Below are 18,633 nucleotides of genomic sequence, written 5' to 3' on the forward strand. Positions count from 1 at the left end.
CATTTATTACTCTTGGTTAATATTAATTTCAACATTTACTAATACATTATTAAAATCAAAAGTTGGATTTGTTAACATTAGTTAATGCACTGTGAAGCAACATGAACAAACAGCTGTATTTTTATTAACTAAAGATTTACTAATACAGTAACAAATGTATTGCTCATTGTTATTTCATGTTAGTTAATACATTTCAAACTTTTTCAAGCTTTATGATAAGTGGCAGTGTTATTTAAATAATTAGGTGACTCATTCAACTGTGTGTTAAAAGTGTTCAGGTGAAATTGTTAATAGTTTCTTTTAGCGTTTAGATGAATCATTAGATGCGCCTACCTCTTTTACCGTGACTGTCCCTGGGGATTGATCTGAGGAACAGAAAGATAAGAAAAAAACATCACACAGTGCTTTTGTCCCCCGAATAATCTAAATGATATTAAAATAAAAACTTGACGTGCATGACAATAAGACCAGATGCAGTGACTTCCTCCTATATGATTCAAGCAGTTTTGACGATGCATATGTCTGCATGCATGCCATAAGTACATTTGTTTGTGTTGTGATGCCACTATATACCTGTGTTCTCCATGTTTTGTAGCAGCTGTAACACTATAAGTCTTTTTATCTGCTGAGGGCTCAGGTCTCGTGGGTCCACCCCAAGACCCTTTAAAAGACTTGCCAACTGCGCCAGTTTATCATCTGTAACACAAAGTTCAAGATTCAACATTCAAGAGTTCATTGTCACATATCCAGGTGACGTTTTGTTGCACCATACAATTAAATACTAACTCTGCAATCCCTCCCAGCAACCACTAACATCAAACATTACAGTAGTGCATTTCCTGGGATTTACACCACGACCTTGGTGTTATACTAGCACCAATAGCTTCTATTTTAGATACAGGAATCCCATCCTTGAGTTTCACAAAAACATATTTGTATTGTTAAATCTAGGAAAGGAAATCTGTGAGCAAACAAGTTCAAAATACACATGCAAGATACAATAAACAGCTCCATAATATGAATTTACTCCAATTCAAAACTAAAGCAAAAATGGCACATGCAGATTTTGATAGTGAATACATCTTAACCTTTATATATCACATCCCAAAAAAGGTACTCTACTCACCATCAAGTCCGGCAAGAGAACTGTAGTCCTGAGGGGGTTTCTTGTTGGTGCGCTGGGTTGAGCTGGGCTGTTCCTGTAGGGTGTAGTCCTCTCCATATTCCAAAGGGAAATCTAGATCCTCATAGTATGGAGCGGCAGGGAGGGCTGCTGCCCCCCTGTGACGGAACGAGGGTTGTGCGGAGGAGAGGTAGAGAGACACTGCATCTTCCAGGAGCTGACGGTCTCTGTCTTTTTGCTGGGATCCAGTTCGAGAGGGTGGTCGCTGGTATCCCATGCTGCTGTGAGGATGGAGTGAATGGGTCATGTCCTCCTATTAGAGAACAATGAGAAAATTAGCCTAAAAAGCATTTTTTTCCCCCTCATAAATCTGTTTTTCTATGCTACTTTCTATGCCAGATTTACTTGTAGGTATGAGTATGGGTCCATTGGTAGGGCTTGCATCCGGAGCGAGGAGGACTGGTGGGGGTCTAAGACCATGTAATCCATGTAGCTCTGAGCTGGACCAGGCTCAGAGTTCGAGCTGGAATAGACCTTCTTAGCTGCAGGCTGTGGCGGCCTGAAAAATTCAGTCAGTTGCATTAAAATCTAATACCAGAGATCAAACATCTGAGGTCCGACAAGACCTCTGAAATCAGGTTTTACCGGAGACACTCAAAGGAATAGTTGTAATATAAAAATTGCTTTCTCTTCTGTGTAACACAAAAGGAGAAATTCTGAAGAATGATTTTTTTATACAAACACAATAGATTGGACCTTTCAAGCCTCAAAAAGGATACAAAAGCACCATAAAAGTATTAGGGATCTTTTAGGGATCATAAGTAGACCATGCACGTCTGTGCAGTATATTGGAAGTCTTTTGCGTGAGAAACACAACAATATTTCAGTAATAAGTCATATTTATTAAAAAATCTTGGATGTGTCAGAAATCGCCCCCTATACCCTTAAATAGGGCACTATTTGAGGGAACAGCCATTTGTAGTGGTGTCCGAAACCATAGTTGACGTTATCGAGTGCACTCATTCAATCCCATAATGCATCGCAATAATGAGTGTACAACTGATGTACACTCAGCGGGTAGAGAATACCCATAATGCACTGTGAGAGTCTCTTGCCGAATGAACTCCCGCGTCTGACCAGAAGATGGCGCCCGCAGCTGAATCATCCATACACCCATTTTCCAGACCACAGCCATCTTCTAACCGTATACATACTGGGAACTATATTCTCAGAAGGCGAAGCACTGCTACAGGCGGAGTGATTTGCTCGCAGCACCTGAGAAGCCCCGTGGTGAGGAGCAGAGAGTTCGCTTTGAGTTGGAGTAAATCACTCCGCAGATGTAGCAGTGCTTCGCCTTCTGAGAATATAGTTCCCAGTATATATATACAGTTAGAAGATGGCTGTGTCTCATGTGACCTTGTTATTTGTACATGCTGTGACTATACAAATCACAACATGTAAATAGGAAAATGTTGGCGTTATTTTGTCACTTATTGGGAGCAGTATGCTAGCTGGAGCCATTTACCTCCAGTCTTTGTGCTAAGCTAGGCTAGCGGTGTGTGCATCAGACAAAGTAATGGCACGCACGGAGATGAGAAGGGTATGTATGGACTTATCTAACTCTGGGGGATACAGTGAATAAGCTAAAGTCCCTAAAAGTCGGCGTGTTCCTTTAAGTTTTATACATGTTAGTTTCCATGACAGAGTTCAAGATATTTTCAACTAATGGAGCTGCCAGTTTGCTAAATTTCAAATGATTATTAAACAGCAAGCACAAGCGGCAGCCCTTCCGCCGCACTCAGTGTCTGAATTCACTCACTCGTTTTCATTCACTCCTTCAAGTGGATAATATTAGTGGAGTTATGTAGGGAATAGTGAATGAGGGTATATGGGCGATTTCGAACACGGCTCTTGATATTTGATATATACAGCCTAGAGTTTGAGTTTCTCCCAATAAATGCAAAAACACCAAAAATAAATCTTTAAAAAGAAAATCTTGACCAAGCAAGCTCTACTTTGAACATTCATGAGGGAAGAAGTGATTGATGAAAAAAATATTCTGTTGAAACACATTGATTGATAAGGTTTAAAACACGGTCTGAAAAATTAATTAAAGATTCAGACTGATCTGGTCCTCAAGTCCATCTTGACTGAACCAGGGAAGTGAATAACAATTCAATATTCACAAAGCTCTCGTATGAATAAAAAACCAACAACTTAGAATACAGTGCACTTTCATGATACTTTTATGGTTATTTTGAGCTCCAGAATCCATTAACTGTAATTGCACAGAAAAATAAAATTACCAGGAAGAAAAAATGTTGCACTGAGGAAATGTCATACAGGTTTTGGAACGACATGATGGTGAGTAAACGATACTATTCCTTTAAACTGAAAGTCGTATTTGTTTCTGGTACTCACTGTGCATTCTGGACCTTTTGGGAGCGTGTGTGAGGAATACGGCTCAGCTCCTTAGCAATGATGCGCTGGGTGATTTCATCCTGCCAGGAGAATCCTGTCCACATGCGCACAAACACACACATCATTACAGACACACGCGCCATTACAGGTGCGCGTTAGTGTGCATCGTAAGTGTATTTTTTCTTGAAAACAAGTCAGATAAAACTCAGATACTCAATCCTGTCAGAAATGGTTTATTTGTTTTCCTTTAGTCTAATGTATAATCTTTGCATAATGTATAATTTCTTCATAATTTTGTTTGATATTATAATAAATTATTACTTTTGATATTACTTGCACAGCGCATGACACACTCCATTAGATATGGAAGTAGATGACAGTCTGTCTATTCTTAAACTGGTAATATAAGGATTCAGAAAAACAATAAAGTGTTAAATATTTGAAAAGTCATAAGTGGTTGGTTGTCAGTACCAAATAAATCCTGATCTCCTGATATTTCAGGTAAAATGTTGAAAATATTTTTCATAATAAAATATTTGGATAGAAATTAATTTTCCGTAGGGATGCACCGATACCACTTTTTCTAGATAACCATACTTTTGACCAGAGTCTGATAACCATACTTTTTTTTTTTTAGCACTTGCCGATACTAAGTACCACTATCTGTATTTTCATTGCATTTTTAATTGTTAAAAATATTGGGCAAATAAACCAAAAGAATGTTAATCAAATTAGCAAATAGATATTTCCTTCAGTTATTTTAATGTCTAATGCCTGTTAAAATGTATTGTAGGAGTGACTGTTATACTTTCACTGTTCGTATTATTGCTCTATCATATTTTATCTTTAATTTAATAGCATATTTTGAATATTGAATATTTGAATATTGAATATTTTGAATATTTAGAGCTGCTCCAGCAGGGCAGTGAGTCATTTTTTTGTCTTTTGTTGTTAGATTAACATTGAGGACAAAGACAGCAATAGGTTTATTAGGCTGCTGTCACTTTAAGAGCTGCACGTATCCGACATGCTGTTACGTACGTATTTTCTTTTCAACCGTTTGCATTCACTTAAAGGGGGTCGCACACCGGACGCGCAGCTCAGCGCCGCGCCGCGACACGTCTAGGACAACTCTCACCTGAAAATCCGATAACATCAGCAATTTTCTGATTTCTGTAAATAAATATAAAACTAAATGTATATTGCAGCACAGGGTGAAGTCCATATACATTAACTACGATTTGAGACACATAAATGTAAATTTAATATAAAACTATGTAAATGGCGCTCTGTGGTGCGGCAGGATTTTGAACACGGTCCTGAGCCGCTGCTGGGCGCCGCGGACAGACGCAGAAAGGCGCCGCCGGTGTGCGACCCCCTTAAGACATAATCGACTGTGTTTCACAAGGATACTTGCCTATACAGGCATTTTGTGGTGAGTTTGTCCGTTAAAGTGCAAGAAGACACAAAAGGGACTCAATTTAATAGGCTATTCGCGGTTGCGCTCATGTGATTACTGTACAGCCTTCCTATTATAATCTAGGGAACCACTTTATCGGGCTCGATACCGATACTGGTATGGTTGCATCCATATCACCCTGTAGCCCAAGACTGGTTGCCCACTGAAGCAAAGCAGGGCTGAGCCTGGTCAGTATCTGGATGGGAGACCTCCTGGGAAAACCAGGTTACTGCTGGAAGAGGTGTTAGTGAGGCCAGCAGGGGGCGCTCACCCTGTGGTCTGTGTGGGTCCTAATGCCCCAGTATAGTGATGGGGACACTGTCAAAGAGCACTGTCCTTCGGATGAGACGTTAAACCGAGGACCTGACTCTCTGTGGTCATTAAAAATCCCAGGATTTCCTTCGGAAAAAAGAGTAGGGGTTTAACCTTGGCATCCTGACCAAATTTGCCCATTGGCCCCTGTCCATCATGGCCTCCTAATCATCCCCATATACTGATTGGCTTCATCACCAATCTGTCTCCTCTCCACCAATAGGCTGGTGTGTGGTGGGCGTTCTGGCGCAATATGGCTGCCGTCGCATCATCCAGGTGGATGCTGCACATTGGTGGTGGTTGAGGAGATTCCCCCCCTTCTATGTAAAGCGCTTTGCGTACCCAGAAAAGCGCTATATAAATGTAACAAATTATTATTATTACTATCCAACATTTAAAATTGTTCAAATTTAATGAATTAAATGACCCAGAGTCAACAAAGCAACTATTCACTGGATTCAACGCAGGACGTCAACTGTGAGAGTAAATGTCATTCGTGCTTCGCAGAGCTCCAGGAAAACTTGATATTCTGAACTTCATGATTTGTTAGTCTTTGTTTGCTTTCATGCTGTTCGGTCGGGGGTGCCAGGACGTTCTTGTTCTTTGCTGTTCATGTGGATTGTTTGCCTGTTTCCCGGTCTGGATAATCTGTGTTTTTGTCTTTCGTTATTAAAGTTGTGTGTGCACATAGATTCTCTCTCTCTGCCTCTCTGTGTGTGTGTGTGTGTGTGTGTGTGTGTGTGTGTGTGTGTGTGCTTACCCTGAATCATTAACTCTTTGAGCACTTCCTGCAGTCTCTGAAGAACAGGAACAGAGATCTGGTACTGAACCTGATCATGTCTGGAGCTCCGACACTGTCCAAAGATCTTGTCTGTAATACAAACAAAAACAAATTATCCAGATTTAGAACACTGAAGAATCTGAAAAAAAAAAATCAATATTTTAAAATAATATTTCCACAATATGATTAAATAACAAAAGTAAATAAATAAATAGAATACAAAATAGAACCTTCTCAACTAAGTTAGGTTTAAAAGTTACTAATGTTAGAATAAACAATGTCGAAAAAAGCGTCATCTTAAACACTCAAACAAAAATTACAGTGTGACTAAGAGGCATATTAAAATGTCACAGACAAAATAACCCATGCGTGAAAAACGAGCCAGTTTCCTGACTAACAAACACCCATAACATATTCAACCCACTCCACACACACTTTCATACACTCACATCCCACACATACACCACTGACTCATCCCTGACTAAACCTCCAGTTGTGTGGTTTAAAAAAAGACCTTGATCCCTTAACGCAGATGAGCTCTAAACATGAACCCGGCCATTTTCTATATCTCTGAGCGAGTCTGTCCATGAATATGACTCACAGCTATTTCTAGCACAGACGGAGATGTGAGAGCTCTATGGGGGCGATAGATCAGTTGCCCTGGGGCTTGGAAATACACAGTACATTATTACATCGCAATAGAAGTGACCCAGGAGGAGAACTGATGTCACACCGCCGCTTTAGTAAAACAAAGAAAACACAAAATTATTGGTAACACTTTACAATAGGTTTATCATCAGTTAACACTTTACACCTCTAAAGCATTTATAAATCTTAGTTAATGTTAATTTCAACATTTACTAATGCATTATTAAAATCAAACGTTGTATATTATTTCATGTATCTGAACTAACATCAACTATAATTAATGCTTTTTTTTAAACTAACATTAACAAAGATTCATAAATACTGTAACACACGTATTGCTCATTGTTAGTTAGTTAGTTAGTTAGTTAAAGCATTAACTAATGTATAATGGGACCTTATTGTAAAGTGTTACCAAATTGCCTCTCATAATTAATTCATATCATAACATACACTTTTAAAAGGTTACTGCATTTTTATTTTTTGAGGCAACATTGGGGCTACATGCTTCATGAATGATGAAGCTTTATTTAATATGATGCTATAGCTAGATTCCCCCCCCCATTATATAGTAAAAAAAAATATGTTATACAATGTACAATTTTTGAAGTAACTTTCAAGTGTATTCAGTCATTGAGTGTGATTGGTAATTGATGGATCTTCACAGTGATTGGTCATGATATCATTTTAAATGTGATCGAGCTTGAACAGTACGTTGTATATGCCTGATGAAGGTCACAAGACGGAAACGTTGCTAATAAATATTTTTTGATACTTTATGCAAGTATTGATAGTGTACGGGATTTTGAGGCTATATACATATAAAAGATACACATGTTTGTTAGAACCAAATTCCTATGATGAAATGACAGAACGAGGTATGAAGTGAAGGCTTTGGGAATCTCTCTCTTTTATTATGCAAACGTAAACCTGAGGTCTATTATGTTTAAACCCATTTTGCCACAGAAATTAAACTAGAAATTAGTAAAGAGTTTTGGTCCCAGTGTCTTTAACAACTATACTTGCATATAACAAAAGCTTAAGTGCAATGTACTTGCTGTATGTATTCATGTTGTATTGCAATATACTTTTGCTGCTATTGAGGTGGGATACGGGTAAGGTTTGAGACAGGTTTGGTGGTATGTAAGAGAAGGGACAACAATGTAATTATAGATGTAATTACAGATGTTAGTTACAATGTGGGTATTTTTTTAAATATGAGTGAAGAAACATGTACACAATAAGTGCATTGTATCAAATGATTAATTTAATTAGTACATAATAATTAAAGACACTTCAGGTGGATCCAGAGTGTCTTATATAAAAGGTTAATAACTCTTTTATTCTCTCTTTCACTAGTGTCTCTGTACATATTCAGTTAAATACGAAACACCTGCCTTTCAATTTGCAGTGCTGGGTCTGATTACATGTAGTCTTACATATTCAGATTCTAAAAATGAAGTTCTTGCAATCAGATTATATAACATTCTAAAATACTTGTAATCAGACTACAGTTACTTTTCTATTGATTACATGTTATTCTCAATGACCATAAATTATTCATAATTCATTGATCACTCAGTGAGTCATTTAACCATGTCTTTGGAAGGCTTTTGTCTTTCAAACACATTAAAATCTTGTAATTTCATATTTACATCCAATGTAAACTTTTTTGGTCAGCTGAACCTCTTTGCCATAATATATTTATTTAAAGGTCGTTAATAAAATGGTTAATGGTCACATGACATGCAGAACATTTTTTTTTAGTAAATGTTTTATTTTGATTGTTTTTATTTAAATTTTTAATTAATGATTTAATTACTTAGCTTTTTATAAAACTTCCATCATGAACCTGAGTCTGGGAATCCCTGACGTAATGTAATATTGAATGCTATTCATGTGGTTGAAAACCAAGAATGTAATGTATTTTTTTCTCTCTTTCTATTTTTATATCAATATGGTACAAGATTATTCGGTAACACTTTATTTTACAGTGTCCTTGTTACATATGTTACATGCACTTACTATAGTAATAACAGTAAATGATGCATAACTACATGCAACTAACCCTCAACCAAACCCTAATCCTATAGTACATGTAGTTAATTAATATTACTCAGTACTTAAATATATAATTACACTGTAACAATGACACCTTGATTATTCTATTCAAGTCAATGTGATAAACGATTTAGGTCAAAAGTAATATTAAAGTAGTCAGATTATATAACCTAAAATGAGTAACCTAGATTACATTACTAACTACTAACTACATTTTTTGTCATGTAATTTTGAATCAGTAAACTGACTACAATTTGTAAGTAATCTACCCAGCTCTGTCAATATGTGTGTTTTAAGGTGTAAAACCTTCAAACAGCAAAAAGCAAACAGCTTTCACTGAAGAAGAAAAAAAAAACAGTTTATTTATACACCTATGTTCCATAATTTTATAAGATTGAGAACACGGAAGCCTTGACCGTGTACAGCTATACAAGACCTAGATAAACATCACTGCGAACAAGTCTTTTAAAGAGCTCCTTGTATTTGTGCAACCTCTTTTGAAATGGCAGGTATCCGTGTGGGTATATAATGTGCGCGTATGTGCGTATGAGACGTGATTGTGTGCGTAAGCGCCGGGTAGTGAGTCATCAGTGATTGTGGGGGCGTACACCCAGCTTCCATGGGCTTGATGATGTCACCGTTACCAAGGGGACGTGGAGCAGGGGTGGGGTGGGGGGGACTTGACGGAGAGAGAGAAGAGCAGGTGACAGAATACTATGGTTTATGGCTGTGGTAATACAGACACAGGTAAATCCCTGAGAGGAGTACAAAATCACAGATGGGATATGTGAATGATACCATTTGGGATTTTCAGTTATTACATTAAAACACAAAAAGCGATATGGGTATACTGATACACACTCTTGAAAATAAATCTTCCAAAAGGTCTTTTTTTTTTTGCAGTGATGCGATATAAGAGCCATTCTGGGTTCTCCAACAAACCTCAGTGAATAGCTTTTAATATATATGAAGTGTGAAGAAGATTTTAATAATCTAAAGAGCCTTTATTCCACTGTAAAGGGCCTTTTGTGCAATAGAAAGCTTTTGTGGATGTTAAAGGTTCTTCATGGAACCACCATTGCCAATAAGGAACTATTATTTTTAAGAGTGAAAAATACACACAATAAGCAATAAGCAGCACTGATAACTTCATCTAATGTTGTCCAAATGTTACATACAGTGTTCAAAAGTCTGAGACCACATTATAAAAAAAAATAAAAAAAATTGAATCCTGCAAATTAACAGAAAGGTTTAGGATTTTGCTACATTTTGCTGCATATTTGTGATTCCACACTATTTCTAATAAAAACTGCACACTTCCGGCAATGACTTTGTGAACTCCTTTGTACAGATGGTCAAATGTTCATGTGAGCACAAGATGCATTTTGCATAAATCTCAAATCATGCTGAAGAACATCAAGTTTTCCGCTTGTTTACAGGTTTAACATGGAGTTTGTGCAGCTCAAGTGCTGCTGTCATTAATGCAAAAGATAGACACCTTTCAGAAGGTACTAATATGTACATTTATGGTACTAATGTGCAGCCTTTGGTAACACTTTATTTTACAGTGTCCTTGTTACATATGTTACATGTACATACCATAGTAATAACAGTAAATTATGCATAATTACATGCAACTAACCCTCAACCAAATCCTAATCCTACCCTAACCCTATAGTAAGTATATGTAGTTGCTTAATATTACTCAGTACTTAAATCTATAATTACACTGTAAAAAGGACACATTAAAATAAAGTGTAACCCAGCCTTTATAGGTAAATAAGGCACAAATGTATAACTTTTAAAAGGATACGGCTCCAGTGACAGCTTTATGAATTTTTTAAATAATGTGGTACTACTTCTGAAATTTATTTAATTAATTAATTAAACCTTTCATTCAAATTGTTATACTAATAATAATAGTTTTAATGAAAAATTGGGTGGCACTTTATTTTACAGTCCTGTTCCACATGAACATACTATTTACTTATTATAGCAACTACAAAAACTGGGTAATAACTACTAACCCTGAACCCTTACCTTATATTACCAGTACTTTTTTAGGTAAGTACATTGTAAGTACTCAGTAAGTAACCAAAATTTTTATTAAATTAGGAAATAATGCAAAATATAAGGTTTTCTATCGTGGTCCCAGGCGTATGAATCCTATTGTATCTCCACGTGGACATCTCCTTCAAAACACACCAACTTGGTTACTGTTGACTAATATAAAATGAGTGAAATTTCCTGCTGCGTAAATTATTTAGCTGTGTGAATGCGTCTCTTGTTGCGTTGTAGCAGGATGTAGCAGATCTGTGCTGTCAAGCAACGATCCGGAACTCACGATTAGATCATCAAGAGCAAGAAATAGAGACAGGACACAGAAGATAGCACCAAGTCCTTGTTTTGTAACTTCAGAGAATTACTGGATCTGTGAACGACATAAAATATTGTCCCCGAAGTGTGATACTCACCATCAGAGCAGAACTGCTCCCTAGAGCACAGCCTCTTCTCAAACAAACAGCCTGCGTGCAAGAGAGAAAAAAAGACAGATGGAAAGATAAGAATTATAAAAAAAAGCAACTGAAAATAGAATAAAAACATTTAGGGCCAGATTTACTAAAAACTTGCGCCAGCGCAAACCCTCTGCAGTGAAAAATTAGCGATGAAAAAGTGTGGACACTCAATTCACATATTCAGGTGTGGAGCTATTTTAATGCGGCTGACCTTTTAATGGGAGTTTCCCTTTCAGATGCAAAATTTATGTGATTTATGGGGATTTGAATAAATAATGCAACATGATTTAGACACAGAACGCGTGTTTCCATTCCACTGCGTTGCTTTTCCATTGTTTTTCAATGTAAACACGTGCTAGACGGGTGTCTTTAACTGTTCTTTTGCAGCATTGAACATTCTGAAACGTTTTTTTTTAGTTCCACTGACCTACATTTTAACAGCAAAAACACATTCTTTGTGAACCGACCCTTACTAATTAGTCATTTTACTGGTATTTGCGCCATTTAAGGGGACCTATTATACCCCATTTTACAAGATGTAAGATAAGTCTCAGTTGTCCTTAGTATATGTCTGTTAAGTTTCAGCTCAAAATACCCCACAGATCATTTATTACAGTATATCATGTTGTAAATTCCCATTTTTGAGTGGAAGGAAAAGCATGCTGTTTTTGTGCATGTTTTTTTAAAGGCAAATGAGCGCTTGCTCCCAGCGCCTCTTTCCAGAAGAGGGTTGTGTCTTTACAGCTCGTGCCTCTGATACCTGCCAAAAACTAAAACATATGTTTGGTTTTGATTATCATCTCTATCTCGTTCATGCTCACATTGCCGTTCTTCATCAGCATGAAAGTTTATTATCTGCATTCGTTTTAAAGACACATCATTCTGATATGGTTTTCTGAGCGCACACATCCGAAGCACGCTCACAGAAAGCTGATTGTCAGACGGTGCGTCCTGTGAGTATTAAGCTAAGTTCTCTGTCACGTGTTATTGCGCTTAAACTGTCCCTATCATCGGCTCTGCTTGTTTGTGACCCTTTATGCTAATTTGCGTTAGTCATTATGAAAATGTGCTGCTTCTGTGTTCTTTAATTTGTGCATTTTCAGAATCACCAGCAGAATAATCCACTCCCTTTAGCGCTTATAGGGAATTTGCAGTTTCACGCAAATGTTCCTTTTTAGTAAATCAGGCCTTACATTTGACATCTATCGAAAACTTCAAAGCATTTTTGTCAGTGCCGATATAGAAAAGACTGTATTCAAGTAACCTTTCCTTCACCAATGAATTCATCTCAGCATGGGACTATGAACAAACCTGTCAAAGCTGACTCTGGCACAAGTGTTCGAGCTTAAAAACACAGTCCGAAAGCGTATAAACAATATTGAATCAAGATGAATCAATGACAAGAATCATTCATCCATGATGGCCTATGATTGGAGTAGCTTGTTTTTCCCCTAAGATGCAGAACTCTGTGTGGGCAGATAGAATGAGGAAAGAAGCTCTGGGCATGTGCTGAACACAGCTGATCAAATAAAAAGGCAACATAACTGCCAGTGAGCATGACCTGACTATGCTTGAGCGTGTGTGTGTGTGTGTGTGTGAATCGCCAGGCTGGCCAACAGCACTGCTGTCAGGGGAACCGAGCAGGACAAACAAAGATAAAGAGTCAGACTGATAAAGCTGTCGGAGAATAAAGTAAAGTGGCCTAAAAACAAACGTGGACCATTTAAAAAGCATGGGGTGTTTTTAAATCATTCTGAATGGAAATATATACCAAATGTGTTTTTTTTTTTTTTTAAGTTAGCTTCAAAACATAATTCTTCACTCTCATAATACTGATGAGCTCTATGTGAAGAGTGACGGTTACTCAACACAATTTCATTAAAGAGCTATTTTTGAAACAATACACTCAATGAAAATTAGATTGTGTAAAATGTGTCAAGTTTGTTTATTATCTATAACTATTTTCCAGTAGAGCAAATGGACTCAGATGGTAAACCTCTTAGAAATGAAAAAAAGAATAATAATTTGATGTCAACCTCTCCACTTTCCAACGATTACTTATCACATCAGTGAAAATCACCATGACCGTGTTTTACTCACACTGGATTAATGATTAAAACGGTGCTCTGAATTCCTGTATAAAAAAAAAATTAACCACACCAACCATTGACAGATTTTAGTCTCAGACAGTGCAAGTCTATTCTCAAACTGGAATAATCATTATTAATTGTGTTAAGATAATAAGCAATATAAATCAGTTGTCTGTATAAATTAGTATCAAAAACCCTTAAGTCGACTCTAAACCTAATTCTACAAGGTTTTTCCTATAATCTTTACAAAGGCAATACTTGCCATTTTTCTTTAATATACAATTATATTCCTCTGGTTTAAGCCTCTTAAGTCTTAAACCAAACTCAATAATATAATGATTGGACTTGCAACAATAAATATCAATCAGAGACTCATGAAACAAGGTGTGGGCAAATGCAAGAATGATGGAAAATCATCCTGTTTCAAAATCAACACCAGCCAATAGAAAATGCTTGCGAAGACTGCAACAAATGCTATCAATTTTAGAATGAAATTCACAATGAATAGGCTATAGAAAAAAAAAAAAATATATATATATAAATAAATAATTGATCCTGCATTTCATTTACTCAAAACTAAAGCCTTAACCAACCTGTGCAAAGGGTAGCAAGTGAGAATCTGTTGAGCTCTACCATTCATAAATGTCAATAGTAACGCACGGATGAATTAAAATACCAACAACAACCCAAAGAAAAAAGGCTTTTATTAAGCAAACTACGACAGTGCACTCGAGAGTGTGTTAATCAACTAGAAAATATAAGATATAGTATAAGATTTAGTAGATGAGAGTACAGAAATATTTGCAAATGGGTCACTCGTCCAATGTCGTCGACGTGTCGCCAAGGATACAGAGAAGAGTTATTTCTATTGGTCAGAGCAGGGATGGAGGATAAAAAGTAGTTTTCATAACCGAATAATGCTTAGATAGAGGGGGATGATATATATCGGATGATTTAAAGCCTAAATAACCTAAGATGAAACATAAAGTGGATAGATGCTATATATCAATATTGCCCCTCTCCATGGTGCTGAAACGCTCTTCCTTGTCTCTATACTGTCCATTCCCACCAGTTGCGCAACGAAGCTGAATACAGTTTAGCTTAAGTCTACAACACTTCTAATGCATATTTATGTGAGGAAGAGATCGCAATGTGTAGGCAAACACGACCAAACACAATATGCAAATATTCTCACGACCAAACACAATATGCAAATAATAAAATAAAAAGATAAATATAAAAGAATGGCACTTAAACCATCTCATACGCGTCACATAACTCACTAAACTTCCTACGAATAGAAGCATTTGTTGTACTGTATATAAGTAAATGTGGCCACATCGTAATTGTCATAGGCCTTAAAAACCACACCAATGCACAATGTCTATGCACAATGAAACTGAAATTCTTTTCGAGATATTTCTCGAAGATTTTCCTCATCTGCTGACATAACCTACCGTATTTGCCTGCCATTCCAAGCTGGCAGAATACGGACGTCAAAAACAGGGCTCTCCATACTCGTGGATGCATCATATTAACTATCCACGGGATTGAAGTCAGCGCGCGTTGTTTTATCGCCCTCCGTCAAGGATTTAAATCCACATCTTGTCTGTCGGTGCCGCAGGCTTGTGCTAAACGCTTGTAGCATAAGTGATGGACGCGTCAGGTAAGACACATTAACTGTAGGCTTTTCGTTTTAGGCAGTAATAAACATACAGAGGCAGTAACGAATGTACAGAATTTGTGGTGCGGATCTGGAATGGGAATCACGATCTTTCTTCACGGATGTGGAGGGGACCCGCAATTACGTCATAGGGAGCCCAGGAGATTTGTGAAGAGTCTTGCATGCAAAAGGAAGGAGGGGGCCAACAGACATCTATAAAGAGCGGGCAGGATGTGTGGCTGTCTGTTGTTTAGCATTCACAGTATTTTCGGCGACTGCAGAAGATGACTGAATCCTTCTGTTGCTTTTCCTCCTCCCACAACTTGTGGAGAAAAAGAAAATGACATCACATATCACTGAGGAAAGAAGGGGTATCAAATGAATTTTTTCCTTAAAGGCAAATCCATACACATGCACAAAGTCGTATATTATGGTTGCAACTGACAAATGTAGCCTACTTACTGTATGTTCCCCCATGTGCGGCGCAGGAAACCACTTTCATTTGTCATATTATTAATAATCAAGGAATGAAATAGATGAAAACATCAAGAAGCTTCAACAAAACCTCTGTATGTAGAATCAGATAACCAAAGGAAGTAAGGATAATCATGTACATGCACATGAAGAGGATAAATCAAAATAAAAGACAACGATAAATGGTTAAGTACAACACATTTGCTATGGCGAAATAATGCTAACAAGAGATCATTAAAAATAAACAATGGGAGAAATCTGGTTGACCCTAATCAATAGTCATAATAGTCAAAAATCATATTGTTTCAGGAGTCTATAACATTTTTATTGCTAGTTAATCCAAATAAAATAAAACCAACGTCATACTCAGTCGTCGTCATTTATATACATCACCATCTTCTACAACCAATTGAGACGGTAACAACAAAACACGTCATTTTTACGAGGATGTACAGTTGATTAATCTGAGCTGTGAAAAAAGAAATAATCTGAGCTGTGGCGCCACCAACTGTTCAGATATTGTCAGTGCAGTGTTATTCTCATGTACACACCCTATGAGGTACAGTATTATATTTTTTTGAGTATTGCTTTAGTTTACACATAAAAATGAGACTGCTTTAAAATGGTGCACAATGTTTTTGCAAGAAAATATTAGTTCCATCACAATACTGAAAAAAAAATGAGTTTTTTTTTACAAACTGTCCAAAATTGAACAAACTTTTTCATTCCACTTTCCATTTTTTATTTTTTTTTAAAAGATTTTGGTTTTGTTCTGATTGTAAATGTGAAGGTGTAATGAAATGTAGCGCTTAAGTCGCTTTATAAAGGGACTCTTACATATTTTACATCTTTCAAACTGCGTCCCAATTCCCCTTGTCATGTTGGCTTTTACCCCCTTTTACATGGCATTTCACCTTGTTGGTATCTGTGTATGTCTGTTTGGTTGGTTGCTAGAGCAGCCAAAGGGTGTTTTTGAAAGACGACCTCCTGGGCAACTCCCACCACTCCCCATAACCCCTACCCATGTGTGGTTTCACGTGTCCTGGCATTTAGACACCACATTCCCCCACCATCTACACTAACTTCTCAAGTTGGCAAATGATGGGAAATGAATATAAATGTTTATTCAATTTATTTATTTGTTTATTTATCCACATTTTTTGTTGCAATTCTTGAATATATATATATATTTATTAAATTTATTTATTTATTTGTACAATTTTTTTGTTGCAATTCTTATATTATATATAGGTTCAAACAAGCAACCAACGTGTAAAGAAAATGGCCAACAAATTTTGGCAGGCATTTAGTATTGATTCTTTTCATAGATTTTCTGAAAACACTAAACACTAAACGCTAAATATTTACTCCCACAATCACTGGTTTTGTTTTATTATTAGGGTTTTTAGGTGGGACTCACCATTAATTCTCCATTAAGGTATAGTATATAGTCTCTGCTGAAACCCATCCCAGAATGGACTCGAACTCACAATCCCTGGTTTGTGAGGCCACACACACACACACACACACACACACACACACACACACACACACATACACACACAACCACCCATCCCCCCACACCCACACCCACCCCCACGCACACGCCCACACCCACGCACACACACGCGCACACACACACACACACACACACACACACACACACACATACACACACACGGCTGAATGACCACTTTTACCAAAAATCAATGCCATTCTTTTTATGATGAAATTGAATTGCCAATGACATTCACCACTTTGCATTCACACACACTCACCTTGAAAGAAAATAGCTGATTAAATAAGTTATATACATATAATAATTTGTATACCATTGCTACATGTAGAATAGTTCTAAAAAGTAATTTTTCATAGACCGGTTCTGATTACTTGGTTCCTCTTATATACAGTAGCTGATCTAGAAATAGTTTTTATTTAACATTAAATGATCACAATCAGCATAAAAGAAAGCTGAAGGCTGATTTTTCAAAAGTACTATTTATTCATTCAATGTTTTGAATCAAAAAAGGTCAAAACTGTGAACACATAACAGGTTAACTAAAGTGCTGTTCCTGATTTACAACAAATCTTCAAAATGCTTACATTCAAATGTCAACAGTGTAATTCACACAACAGTCAGATAGATTGTCGAGTCTCTGCCCCATCAAGTCCACAGTTTTTCCAAGAGGCCCTTAGGAAAGCAGCCTGGTGACGGGGCTCAGACTGGAAGTCTAATAATAGCCATGACAGCAGCAGCTGTGGAGTAACATCGCAACTTCTCGGTCACTATAGTTATAGCCTGGGGAACAGGAAGACTATGGGGGTTGGAGCAACAGAGATATTATTCGGTATCACAAATACACAGTTTTGTTACTCTGATTTCCCAGGTGCAATGACAGTTTATGACACAAGAAAAACAAATTAAGAACATTCCATCATTGAAAGGATGATGTGATGCATCTAAAATATTAAGCCTTCCTCACATGATGGTATAATATTTTATATAGCTGAAGGCATTTAAAGGCAAAGACATAAAATGAAACACATTTGACATGTAATGACACCATTTAGAATTATCATTAATGCTATTAATGTAAAAATATTACATATTTCAGGATTCTCACTAACACAAATTTATAAAACTCATAAATAATCATTTATAATTCATTATAACTTTTATTTTCTTGCTTGATCTCAAATTGTAACAAAATTAATCATGATTAAGTTGTAATTTCTGTTTAATAAAGCAAAAACTATAGGGATAGTTCACCAAAAAATTTTTTTATATATATATATATATATATATATATATATATATCTCATTTACTCACTCTTATGTCGACTTCAACCTGTATTATTTTCTTTCTTGACATTTTGAAGAGTCCATTTGAAACTGAATAACACTAGGCACCATTATCTTTCATTGTTTGGACATACATTCATTGAATATGTTCAAAATGGCTTCTTTTCTGTTCCACAGAAGATATAAAGTCATTCAAGTCTCGAATGACATGAAGGGGAGTAAATGCTGACAGAATTTTCATTTTTGGTTGAACTATCTTTTTAAAAACCCTCTTGAAGACATATA

At 36.6% G+C, this 18,633-nt stretch overlaps 1 protein-coding gene across 1 annotated transcript in view; it reads right to left on the reverse strand.

Annotated features, from left to right (window-relative positions):
* The window catches only part of ptprna (protein tyrosine phosphatase receptor type Na), a gene marked incomplete at its 5' end in the record, with an annotated part of 32,128 nt that extends 17,247 nt beyond the window's left edge, over positions 1 to 14,881 (reverse strand). Inside the window, 8 exons of the mRNA XM_081367389.1 lie at positions 334 to 365; positions 574 to 696; positions 1,127 to 1,436; positions 1,529 to 1,682; positions 3,545 to 3,638; positions 6,076 to 6,186; positions 11,277 to 11,327; positions 14,866 to 14,881. Of these exons, the coding sequence (XP_081223515.1) occupies positions 334 to 365; positions 574 to 696; positions 1,127 to 1,436; positions 1,529 to 1,682; positions 3,545 to 3,638; positions 6,076 to 6,186; positions 11,277 to 11,327; positions 14,866 to 14,881 (891 nt within the window). The remainder of the gene's footprint in view (positions 1 to 333; positions 366 to 573; positions 697 to 1,126; positions 1,437 to 1,528; positions 1,683 to 3,544; positions 3,639 to 6,075; positions 6,187 to 11,276; positions 11,328 to 14,865) is intronic.
* Positions 14,882 to 18,633: the final 3,752 nt, after the last annotated feature.

The sequence above is a fragment of the Scardinius erythrophthalmus genome, assembly GCF_964197995.2.
Source record: "Scardinius erythrophthalmus genome assembly, chromosome: 6".
Classification (NCBI taxonomy): Eukaryota; Metazoa; Chordata; class Actinopteri; order Cypriniformes; family Leuciscidae; genus Scardinius; species Scardinius erythrophthalmus.